The sequence below is a fragment of the Falco biarmicus genome, chromosome 6, assembly GCF_023638135.1.
Source record: "Falco biarmicus isolate bFalBia1 chromosome 6, bFalBia1.pri, whole genome shotgun sequence".
Classification (NCBI taxonomy): Eukaryota; Metazoa; Chordata; class Aves; order Falconiformes; family Falconidae; genus Falco; species Falco biarmicus.
In genome coordinates, this window is record NC_079293.1 from 59,213,052 (window position 1) to 59,226,191 (window position 13,140).

Sequence of the window (13,140 nt, forward strand, 5' to 3'; positions counted from 1 at the left end):
AGGATTTAACCATTGCATAATCCCTGTGGGTTAGGCATCCACATGCATGTGTGTAAGAACAGTCTAACTGTTTAACGTGAATCATGAACCTGAGTTGCCAGGAAGCTGGTTTCTCCAGGCTCCTTACAGCTGATGAACGAGAGAGAGAGGGAGCAGTCTTGCTTCTGAGAGCAAGTTACAGTGCACTCCTAATTCAGGGTAGTTGTCTTCTGGGAGTCTCATCTCCTATGTAGACTGCCTACAGTTAGGTGTTTTGAGTACTTGTAAGCTAGTGAGATGTAAAAGCTTAGTTGCCTGTCGATTACATGACTCCTGTTCTGATTTTCAGCATTATCGCTCTGGCAGCTTGCTCTTAAATTCATTTAATCGTTTTTAGAAAGCCAAAACCCACATTCATCTGACAAGTTTCATCAATAATAAATTGACAGGAGAGTATGAACAATCACATTTTGACCTTTTCTCAATAAATGCATCATGGTATAAAAAACTGCATATAGTCTTAGTGCAGTCAATATCAAACAAATGAAGGAAATGGGCAAGACATACATTCCGCCTCCAAACTACATAATTTTCCCAATCCAGTAAAGAACAATTTCTTTCAATTACTCCTGGTAATGGTACCCTATCCATTGCTTGGAACCTGCTGCTTTACATACAGAGTGTGGTATAAACTGGCCAAGGCACAGCAGTGTCTCTTTCCAATGCATGTAAAAATCAAGAAGTTTTCCAAACCAAAAAATGCATTTCAGAACTCCTTATCTTTGAAGTTGACCAGAAAAACTGGAAGGCAGCCTTCTTGTACATAAAACAAATGGTCATGGCAGCATGGGGTTTCTGCTCGGCTGCAAATGCCACTGGTCACACCTTCATTATGCAGTTTTTTAACATGGGTCAAAGGATAAGAAAACAGACTACCTAACTCTATAACTGCAAAGTGTATTACATAGCCTCCTAGAAGAATGTGTGTTCCAAAACAGAGGAGGGGGGAAGGAGAAATACTTTCTAAAGCATTTTATTGAAATAGTTTAAAAATTTCAGTATTGCATGTGAGAAAATAATAAAAAGTCACATTCTACTATGCTGTTTACACCAGCAGTGCTATTTTCACGGTAGTTGAATGAAGGCAGGCATCTCTCAAGAGGTAACAGTCATTGAATTAGCCACACGATGGAGCCCTGAGGATCTTCGAGCCCGTGGTTAACTGCCTTTCTGAATCAGATTAAGAACTAAATTACGTGGTTTTACTAAGAACACTTTACAGGAGTCTTAAACTACAGACAAGGTATTCTTCAGTGTAAATCCATTCCTGCCTAAAGACATTTTTCATTTAATAGATGACTAGCCATAGATTGGTGAGCTTTGACTTCCAATGCTGAAGCAACAAAAGCCTGCCATATTCAAAGAATATTAATGAATGGAGAATTTGCATGACATATGGACAATGCTTTGAAAAGTCTACATGAGTTATCTGAAGTTTGCTTGACCTCTGTTTACCTTGTCTCAACTGTCTTGGGGAGCATAAATAATTTATGTCCATTTTGCAGGGTTATGTGAGATGTAATGATCTGTACAACCTCTGTTAAGTGATGGCCAGATCTTGAAGGACAAGGCTCATGTACTTTCCGTGTTGCAGATATTTCAGTTAGGATATGAACTGAGCAGAAAACATCTCTCCCAAGCACCCACTCAATATAAGCAGAAAGTAGGCAGAGGAATGATGAGTGCAGTGGGCTCAAGACTTTTCACTGAATTAATAAAATTAAAGGACTTTTTTAGATCCTCAGATGAATTTAATCATTAAGAAACTTTAACTCATATAAATTTGGATGTCTAAAGTTAGTCATCTATGTTGAAGCTATTCACCGTAGTCTCACTTTAGAGTTAATGGAGAGAAATAAGCATCTGCAGAGAGTGTTTCATCTGTCATATATCTGTCAGAATGAAAAGAGTTTTCCCCTGGAGATACCTGTATTTCTGACTTGACTATAACAAGGAACATAGTTTAGGTTTAGTAACAAAAATAGAAAACAAACTGCAATGAACATCGGGATAGTTTACTGTTCATTATTTTAACAACCTTCCCTCTCTTAAGAATCTGACATTAAAAGAGAAGAAACATGAGAAAAAACAGCAAGTCATTTGTAGATCTTAATGGCTGATTGAATATCCACTCTCAGTGTACTTACATGGAGGGGCTAATGCAAATATTTAACCTAAAATTCTTAATATTAAGCTGCAAACCATGTTTAGCTCCCTAGCACCTCATTTTCAGTGTACTCATAATCAAGGCACATAAAACTAATGATGCTAACTTGCATCAATGTTTATTTAAAAAATACCTACAATTTAATCTAAACCTTGTCATTGGTTATACCTTTGTAGTCCATTCAAGGTAAAATTGAGATTAGACTTTTTTGTATATCTCATGTAACAACAAACCTGCAAAACAATTCATATTGGTAGACCTAGCATAGCATTTTGACTGCAGTTATGATTACCACTTTTGTTAATCATTCTTACTTGCTTCAAAATACAACAGTAATTTATTCAGCCCCTGCTACCAAAAAATGGAGACAGTTAAACTAGTATTTTAATGATTATGAAACAGCTGTGATTTCTGAGGAAACTGATCTATGTAATTGGTGGCCTATATTGTTGCTATAAGTTAGGTGTAACACATGTATATTGGCATTATGTCAGCAACACTTTCACCTGTCAATCAGCATAATATGCTTAAACATCTGGATACCCATTTAACACATGGTTAATCAGCTAAAAATTTCCACATGGGATAAACTATTACTTTAATGCTCTTCACAAAGATGTCTGCAAATGAATGCTCAGAGGTATTCTATTCAGATGCAATTCCAGAATGAACAGTTCTTCTAGTGGTAATCTACATTTCCTTTTTTATCTATGCAGACATCATTTTCAGAAATGTGCTCTTACAAAGTTGTAATTAAAGCAAAAACAGTGATCAGCAGCATTTCATGAGGAACGAAGATGGCTCAGGATGTTCTGCCTCTGGAAGCTAGTCATTAGCCCTCTGCTTTAATCACCATTTAATTTGGGTGGCATGTTGGGAAAAGTCCATTTTTTTCAAAAGCTAATTATTTTTTATTGTTTTCCACTCCTAATATCAACTAATCTTTCCTCCAAAATTCTTCTTTTCTAGATTTTTGTGAGGCCATCTTATTCTTGTCTTAATGATTATTATTTTACATTTATTTAATAAAATATGCAAATATATATTCAACCATGATTACTCTTTTAGAAATCCAGTCATAGCTAAGGACCTCAACCAAGTTCATATCTGAAGTATTTTCATGGAAGCTGGATCCCGGGGGTTAGTTTGACACCTTTCACAAATAACAGGCATTATGAAGTAGACTGAAGATTAATCTATTAGTGAATATTAACATCTGCAAAAGGTGCTCCTTTTGGCTCCAATTTTTTATCTAGAATGAACAACACTATTTTTGCATGAACTAAAGTCAATATTCAGAAAAATATGTCATCACTCTAACATCTTACATACCTCAGGCTGCCCGATTTCACTCAGTTACCCTTTATGAGTCAGTAATTTGTGTTGCAATAAAGCACGGGCTGAGCTTGGCTATGTTTTGCCTTAGCTATATGCAAACGTAAACTTGATACTTCTAAAAGTGAAAGCTTGTTAAGCATATTGTCCCTCATCTGTATGTTCCCATCCCGCAATTTCAGGGAAGAGCACATGAAAACATCAGAAGCTGAGGATGATATTGAGAGAAGCTCATCAGGTCTTTCGCCACACGTGCCTAAAGATGAAATGCATTAATGCAGTATATGTACCTCATCTACACTTGACTGAAATTTTATGCTTTCCAGCTCCGTCGATGGAAGATTTGTCCTCCTGGGATTTTAAGACTTATAGTACTTTAAAGACATTAGCTTTCAGTGCTATCATGCAAGATTGCTGTTTCAACAAGACTTACATCTCCCAGTGCATTTCTATTGTTTAACTCACAAACTGGGAAACAGAGAAAGATTGGGATCATTACTAATGCTCCCTACAGGCATGCATCTCAGATTCAAGTTGAAGCAATTCCTCTCATTAAAAATAATTTTAAAATGTTGGAAATGTCTGTACTTCTTTGCTATTTCTACTACATTTATGCCATGCTAAAGTTTCTCCCTTCCCTCCTCTTTCCGACCTGCTTTTTGTTTTTCCCAGTTACATAAAGTACTCTTGAATTGCCAGTTAAAAATAAGTCTTAAAAAACAAATTTTTCTAGACAACAACAGCAAAATCTCCCCAAACCAAGAATCAGCTACTTCTTCACTATGCAGTCCCAAAGTATAAGGCAAACCAAAGAGAGGACACAAACATGCTAACTGTATGAAGGCAGATACCTTGGACCAGGCTGCTCTGGTAATAGAAATAAGGCAGAAGGAACTCTGAGAGCAGCCTGACACTTTTTTTTGGTGGAAAGCAGCAATAGAAAGTTGCAAATGAATACCCTACAGGGTCTAATATCAGTGGTTAGTTATTAATTATAATGGCAAACCACAGCATTTTAGGAGGGTTTGCCTTAACCATTTACCGTATCATCTTCATTAGTCACACGAGTCCTGCTGAAACAGTGTTCCGAGGAAGTCTATGGTGCTGCACAGACCCAGACAAGCACTCCCCACAAATGAATAGGAGCGAGAGTACTAGCTGTAAGTTCAAGTTCTCTGTCTGCTTCCCTGCAAACCTTCCAGATAGCCTTAGATGAATCACTTAGTATTTCATACCTGTCATGTTAATGTTGGATAACACTTTCTTAATGTGTAGAAACCTGGCCAAATATCCTGGAAAATGCCAGATTTAAAGTAAACCAGAAATGTAAAATGAATGCTGTAAGCAATGAAGAGATCCTGTAAAGATCTGCACAACACACACTTCAATGTAATCATACACCAGCTTCCCCTATTTATGCCACCACTACATTCTTGCTTTCTTTGCTTCGATATATCCATAGGGTAACTATTGGCCATACACTGTCAAGGCAATTTTCTAATGTAGAGCAGGGTCAGGGCGAGCACAAGCCATTCTTTTTACAGAAAGCTTGCTGCAGCAAATCTGTTTTGTGAGGAGTCATTTTTTTAGACACATGGTCATTAGGCTCTTTTTCTGCACAGCCAGTCTGCCAGCTGCTCAGCCAGCCAGCTGGACTTGAGTATGACATGGGCAGATATGAAGGATCAGGTCTGCTGATCTAGAAAGCTTGTGGGAACATTTGACTTCTCCTTTGAGTGGCAAAGAGTACAGACAATAACTTCAGAAAGGTGGAGAGCTGCTCTTTAACAGAATTGTAAATCCTAATAATCCTTCCCCCCCCGCCCCCCCCCAAATTTATTATCACATAAGACGTTCTGAACTGGCCTAAAATAAGGAATACATTCTTTCCTGGTTGAATTTTTAATAACACAGTTGCTCCACAGTCTGAAAAACCTTACAATGACTAGAACAAAACCATTTTATTCAACCTTAATTAACAGCACATTGGTGATTAGGTAGAATGATGTGTCATCTTAAATTCATGCAGACTACAGTATTCCCATTGAATTTTGGAGGAGGAATGTCCATTTATGACGAAGGGCCAAATAGTTAGTCTGCCTGGAGTTCATTTTCAGGGAGAATAGACTTAGTTAGCTTGCATAAGAAAATCAAAGATTTATCCTTCATCATGATGTAGAAACTGGAAGGTTAAGGCACAAATCTTGAAAATTCCATTAAAAGACTCCTGTTGATCTTGATTCCTCTTTTGGCCTGTGATATTGTTACAGAGTAATGTCATGGATGTGTTTGTCTAATGTCCCTTCGAAAATCTATTAAAAAGTATTTGTGCTCTCCTTAATGAAAGATGAACCAGGCTTTTACTTAGCCTAATGGAAAGTAACTTTCTTATTTGTGATACACATGTAACTATCCAATTAGGTATAATTTTCTCAGCTACAGCATGTATTATTATTTTGGTACTCTTCACTAACACCAATAGTTCTGACATTGCTTTCATTTCCTGCACAACATAGTCTTTTCTTATGAGTGTGCATGCTCACAAATGTGTTTGCTGTCTGAACAGCAAATGACTGTTATCCAGATGGAAAATAGACATCTTACAACTTATATCAACATCTTACAACAAAAAAGCACGTTCTGCTTTTAGCCTCACCAATTTATGGTTCATAAAACAGATAACTTCTTTTCTGAACCCATATAAGAAGCTAATTTACAAAAATATGCCGTATATAATTAATACCATTCTGGCATCCAGAAAAGCAGGCAAGAGTGGAAAAAAATTGAAGTGAGTGTGAAAAACAGCAAGTTAACTACCAAGCCTGGTTACCAAGTTTAATTTAGAATGACAACAAAAGACATTTCAAAAATGTTTTTGCAGAGGGTAGAACCAGATAATTCCATTGATCCAGTTCAGATCTTATATAGCTTTAAGTATTTCATCAAAGATCCATCTGTTTTCATTAGATCTATATCTGACCCTTATCCTCCCCCAATATAGTTTAAGTGCAAAACAAATGAAAAAGAAGCACTTACTTAAGACTGGCATTTTTCCAACATTGTGAACAATAAGCAGTTATTTACCCAACAGGTTTTCCTGTTAGTTAATAACATCTGAACAGCTGTTGGAAGTGAGATCAAGAATTCACCTACCCAACACCCTCTATACCAATGGTCAAGCCAGCAAACACCCAGGAAAGAGTACAGGAATAGAACAGGCACACAGAGGTTGCCTTGTGACCTCCCACGATCTCAGCTCAGGAACTTCCTAGGCCAGAAACCGTATCTTCATGTTTAAGAGCACTTGGTAAATTTTTCTCTAATTTGCCCAATCATTTTTTTAAATCATGAAAATTTTCAACATCTGCACGTTTTGCAGCATGGAGTTTCACAGATTATTTAGGCACTGTATAAAGAAATATTTTTTTAAACACAAAATTTAAACAGACCTGCTTTACTTTCAGTGCAAGATACTACATGAAATGAGTGACGGCAGCAGAGCACAGTCTTTCACTTCTCACCCTTAAGCTTAAATACCATACAATATATCATTAAATATTCTGGAAATTCTGACTAGGTAATTGACAATTAGCTTTTAACTTCTTCCTGTTTCGCTGACTAAAAATCAAGGTATTTGTGTTATAGACACATGATGCTGTAAAAATGAAACTAAGGGTCTTGGGATTTCAGTTTTTGACTTTCTGCTCACTGTACACATCATTTGAATTACATCTTTGATGAGATAATATAACACATAAGAAGGATAGAATTGATATTGAATGGACTGAAATTATAGTTAGCAGATTTGGCAAAACATAAATGTTTATGGCCTAAAGACAATCTCAAAAATTCAGTATTTTTTTTGATGGATATGTTTTAGAGTAGCCAACACATCCTGTGAAAGCCTTTAACTTTAGAATGGTCTTCATTATTTCATCAAAATATGTGGTAGAAATATCTCTGTTACAGCAGAAAAAGAAGGCTGGGCTTTTAGGCAAAACTTTGATAGCAACAATCTCAATGTTAAAGCTCTGACTGGATACCAACACTGTACGAGTTTGGCTAAATAATACCTCCACAGAAAACATGGACAAGGGCAACACAGATACCTTCCTAAACCTGAGGGACCGGACCTGGGCTGAGTTCCTATTGCTTTAAACATTCTCCGTGACTCATTCATCAGCAGAAAAAGGGAAATAACTGCACTGGCTTCACTAGAAATTAAGGCACAATGGTTTTGTTTTGATTTTAGTGTTTTAAAACAAATTGCAGATTTGAGATAAGGATGCTATAACAAAAGATTGTAGAATTCATTAAGCAGTGTCAGTAAAGAGTCTTTAATAACGTTCATATGTGGCCTAGCTCTGATCATTTTTTAGAGGTCACTGAAAGTGTGATGTGACGCAATATTCTGTGATATATGTTAGCCATTATTCCAGCCTCTGAAGTTCAGGTATATTATTTTTTTAAAAATTGATTTGCTAATTGTAATTCATAGCTAGATGAGCATATCTCACTGCGTCTTTGGACACAATACAAAATCAATTCCCTCTAAAAATTTCAGACATATTTTGTGGATACACAATTACACTAGAATTTACTTAAGCTTGCAGAGTCTAAGGTACTATTTTCTGTGGGTTTTGGGGTGTTTAGGCAAAACAGTTGAGCTTAAATTTACCAGTTTTCTTATGCACATAGAGATAAAAAATGTGGCTTTGTCATATGTTCCATGTTTTTCTGCTGTTTCTTATTTCTGGTTCCTCACTTAGGAGCAGTATATACACTTAATTTGTATCCTTATTCTCTATTACCCCCAAAAGTGCTCCATTATTTTTGCTTTGCTCTGCATGTCATCTCCACTTGCTGTCTCCATAAATGCACAGCAACAACTTGGATTAAATAGAAGCTGGATATAAAATGGGAGCAGTTTTATACTGCAGGGAAGACAAGCAAAACAAAAACCCATTTGCACAGCAGTTACTTTTTGCCCGGAGTGGGAACTTGGGAGCTCAGTGAATCACAGCCTGGGAGCTCACAGCAACAGAATTATTGCTTGCGTTGCTGGGCCTGCAAAAGTAGCTCATCCCCTGCACTGCTACATGTCTCCGTGGGACTACACTCTTTCACACACAGCAGACTGCTACATGCAGGTGGTAGAGCCTTCGTTATCTTAAAAACAACAGCTGCCTTGCGAAAGTCAAGGAGAAAAATCCAGCTGGTGGGCTAGGTCTTGACATTTCACTTCCTTCTGTAGAACCAATAATGGCATTGGGTACAGCTCCCTGAGGTCTTGCTTTATCTGAGAAATGTTCTAAGGTCCATGGAAAGTATTAGCTCTGTTTTCAGATTTGTCTGTTTTTTTTCTGGAAAACAGTGGAAAATTAAATGGCATGAAGTTTAGGAGCTGTGGCACTGAAGTGCTGAGTCCTTTTGCTTACACGTGCCCTAATTATGTTAATTACATTTTCAAATAAGTCTGCTCCTTGGAGAATCATTGAATCCATCTGAAATTCATTGACCTCATTAGGTCTTGCATTTAGACTGCCCTAGGTGTCATTTCCTTACTCGACCTAAACTTATTTGTCTGCTTTTGTCCAGTATTGGATAACTTATGGTCTGAACTTGTCCCGTCTCTTAGTGGGCCCTGAACTGAGCACCTCAGCAAGGTAGTTGCCCTATGTTTGATATATGGTCACCACTTAGTGAGGGCAACTCAGCCTACTGAGGAGGCACAGAGCCTTCCAGGGGTGTTGTATCAAATATTGGCTAAATGAGGAATTTACATTACCTGTGTTGCTTAACTAAGTGTCCCAGTTAGATGTTTGGGGTGGATAACATAAGACAATTCTAACTGTTGCATATATTAATATAGATTTTACTGAATGTTTATTTTACATGTCTAAAAATATCATGAATAAATGCATTAAATCCTGTGTTACAGTCAGAAAAATATTAAAATACGCCTTTTTTGTTTACTTCTAGCTACCTCAGAGAAACCTCATGAACACAGTAAGTATCAAATTGATGAAGAATATTGTTACTTTAGCTTGTAGGAGGAAGATATTTCTTTATGTTGTCAGTTTTGGCAGCTTTAGATAGGATTCATCAACACAATTTTGACTTATGAGACCAGTTTTCAGTGACTCTGTAAATGCAGAACCAGATGTGATTCACAGGTCCCAGTCTGAGTGGAAAACATTTTCCAATTATGGCTGAGATAAGACCCACCTGTGCCCTGTGCCTCTGTAGCAGCTTCACACTGGGAAAAAAATCAAGGGACGCACAGACGAGGAAGGGTCTGTGCATTTCTCTGGCTATGTCTCTGATCCAAGCAATAGAGAGATTTATCACTTGGTATGTTGCAGCCCTCACCTGCTACACAGTTTAGACATAGCTGTTATAAATCATAATGAAACATATTTTTAACATTCCTCTGAAAGGCCATAGCTTCCTTTTTTCTGTCTCATAATGTTGAGGTTTGGATATCACACTGTTTTTAAATAGCAGAAAATTGCATACAGCTTATAATTTAATACAGTATATTATTTATTATTGTTACTACTTCACAATATATCTATGGGATCCAGGCTAACAGAGAAATATGGAAAGTTATTTTTTCTTTATGCAGTACACTGACTTTTATTTGCCATCCTATATGAGGCAACCTCACTTCTGTTGTAATAAAATACTTTTATGTTTTCTATATTAAACATCAAGGAGAAATTTTCTATATAGAAGATAGATGATAACAATCAAAATTAGTAGTGAAAGCATTTCACAATTTTAGAGATTCTATGATATTTCTAAAAACCAAAGAATTTAATTTTGTGCTTCCTTAAACAATATTTAAAAAAAAATCTTAGGCATTATTTTTATATTTTAGGGAAAAATAATTAAATGCTTTTCTCAAAAAATATTTTCAAAAAATTCTCAATTCTAGTGTGAATATGAAAGACAAATCATAATGAGAACCTTATATTTTTAAAATCTTCTAAAAATTAAAAAAGCCTTTTAATGTAGGGGTTCTTCTTACTTGCAGAGCATGAACGCATTAAACATGAAAAAGTGCTTTCTCAGACTAAGCCAGGTAGGTTTGGCAATTTCATTTCCAATTACTCCAGGCTCCACTCAATAAGGATATGTGTGGTTTGCAAAACTGGGAGACTTTCTTGATCTAGGTACTGGTTTTTTGCTTTGTGTCATTGACTTTCCCAGAGTCTGGGAGAGGAAGAAAAATGGGGGTGAAATTTACCTAAAAGGGTTCAGCTTTCACAGTTTTTTTTTTAGTTTCTATGACTCTCACTGGTGCAGTATGGCTTATAAAGCATTAGCGAAACCCATATTCCAGAGTTTGGGGAAGGAGTTCTTTACTGCCCTTCAGTACATCAAAGAAAAATGCTGGGAATTACTCCATCTCAGCCTTTTCAGTAAACCAGTCGTTACATGAACTGAGTCTGGTCCCCAAAAAGGAAGAGCTGCAGTCTCACCAGGTACATGATAGCCTGCACAGAGGGAGCCTCCAGTTTCTGAATCTCAGAACGGGAGATGAACAATTTAAAAAAACTAATAATAATCCCAGGCTGACTGTGCATTCGGGTAAACTGTAACTAATGAGTGACAACAGGCTGAGGTGAGCAGGGCAGGGGTCCCTCTTTCAAACCAGGGCTCTGCAGCTCATGCTTTTTGAGGAGGAAGGCATTCAGGGATCCGCAGCTGGGTCTGGTGTGAAGAAACAAGACTGAGAGGACAACCTCACGGAAAACTCAGCTACTGGTGCTCTGCTTACATCTCTCCTGAGTGGTCTTACCAGATGGGGTGGACACTGAAAAGCACGTATCAGCATCCCACCAACCTTTACTGGCAGTGCTGCTGTTTGAGCTTCATGTAAAAATGAAGTGCTCATGAATAAGTGATTGGATTAACTACTTAAACCCACATGTGTTCAACGATAGGCAGGCCACATTTTTCCATTATGCTTTTTTTTCCCCAAATTCTTTTTTGAAAGAAAACAATTTCTCCTATGCATTTACTATTTTTCTCATTTGTTTTTATAATACAATATTCTGCTTGTAAGTTAAGTATTTCCATACACATTTTGAGGTTTCCTGCAAGCCTTGAGTAGCTGACTTAGTGAAGCTGCATTACTGGGTTTGAGTCAACAGAGAACAACAGAATAAAAAAGCTATGTTTCTCACTCTAGCCTTCAAAGAGGCAGAGGCCAAAGTGTTTATTGGGTTGTTGTGGGTTTTTGTTTTTTTTTTTTGGGGGGGGGCGGGTGTTTATTTTTACTTTGCTGATCACTTTTTGTGTATTAACAGCTAGCAGAGTGCTTCAGCCAGCAGATGGATGCAGGTGGGCTCAGCCAAGCCATGAATGTCCTAGGAAGGAAGCCACCTTAACCAGCTCTGTGTATCCTGGGAGGGGTCAGTGGTAGCCAAACAGTGGGTTGCCTGGGCAGGTGGCACAACCACTCACCTTTCCTGCAAAATGAAATCAGTCATGCTGCACAATCAGCCTGATTTCATCCAGATAGCAGCATAAAAATAAATTTCCTTGATGAGGCATTTGCAAACATCAGAGCATCATGTCACAAACCAGTACATTGGACTGATTAGGAGCTTACTCTACTATACTCCAGTATATTCCAGACTAAAGCCCTTGGAATTTAAATTCTTGAAGGGAAGAAAAAAAAAAAAAAAGTTGGGCTAAATTTCCTTTAGAATAAAAAATCTATTCGCAGTGATTAATGGTTCCTTTGGAGAGTAGTGGCTGTTTTGAGTTTCTGTTGATGACCGGAAGTACTAACTTGCAATCACTAGTATTTTTTCCCCAACTTCTGTCTGCCATGTGCCAATGAGTGCTCTTGAGTTAGCAGACTAAACTATAAAAGCCTCAGACTGTACAGAGCAGTGGCCTCCCTTTTCACGTTCATTCAGACAACTTCAAACTATTATTCCTATGCCTCTTGTCATCAGACTTAGAAGTATCATGTGACTGAGAAACTAGAGAATTTCAGAACATATATTTATTCTGTAGGGAAATGTTTAAATTAGAGAGTCGGTTTTGTATGTGTGTGAAAGCAAGTAAAGTAAGAGAATTCATCCCTGAAGTATTCTTCTGAAAATGCCTGCAATACATAAAGAAATGCTCAGAGCTTTATATTTTTCCATTTAAATTAGATACATCAGGAAAAAAATGAATATTAATGCTTGTAGTGCTGCAAAACTAGAGCTCTGCAGAGGAAAGAAATTCTCTGCAATGAAAGATTTCAGAACTTTCAGTTGTGGGCTTATTCAAAATCAGAACAAAATCTGAATTTTTCTGAAATATTCACAAAGAAGTATTTTGGACTTTTTGTACCTTTATGAGGATATTAAAATTTATTTTTTTTCCTGACTACTCATGATATAGTCAACAAAAAATGCATGAAAATTGGAAATGTTACTTCTCTTCTTGCCAAAATACTATGTATTATCTTCATCAGATATTTTTTTCATTGCTTTTCTTTATACTGGATCTGGGGATTTTGTGAAGCTTTCTGATGTCTTAAAGCATGTTCCCTTGTAGAGAGTGTTGTCCTTAAATTTTGATAATCTACT

The 13,140-nt window shown here is 37.0% G+C and overlaps 1 protein-coding gene across 1 annotated transcript in view; it reads left to right on the forward strand.

The window, feature by feature from the left end:
- The window catches only part of TRDN (triadin), a 235,333-nt gene that overhangs the window by 184,266 nt on the left and 37,927 nt on the right, over nt 1–13,140 (forward strand). The window contains exons 27-28 of the mRNA XM_056344821.1: nt 9,524–9,550; nt 10,581–10,628. Coding sequence (XP_056200796.1) covers nt 9,524–9,550; nt 10,581–10,628 — 75 coding nt within the window. The remainder of the gene's footprint in view (nt 1–9,523; nt 9,551–10,580; nt 10,629–13,140) is intronic.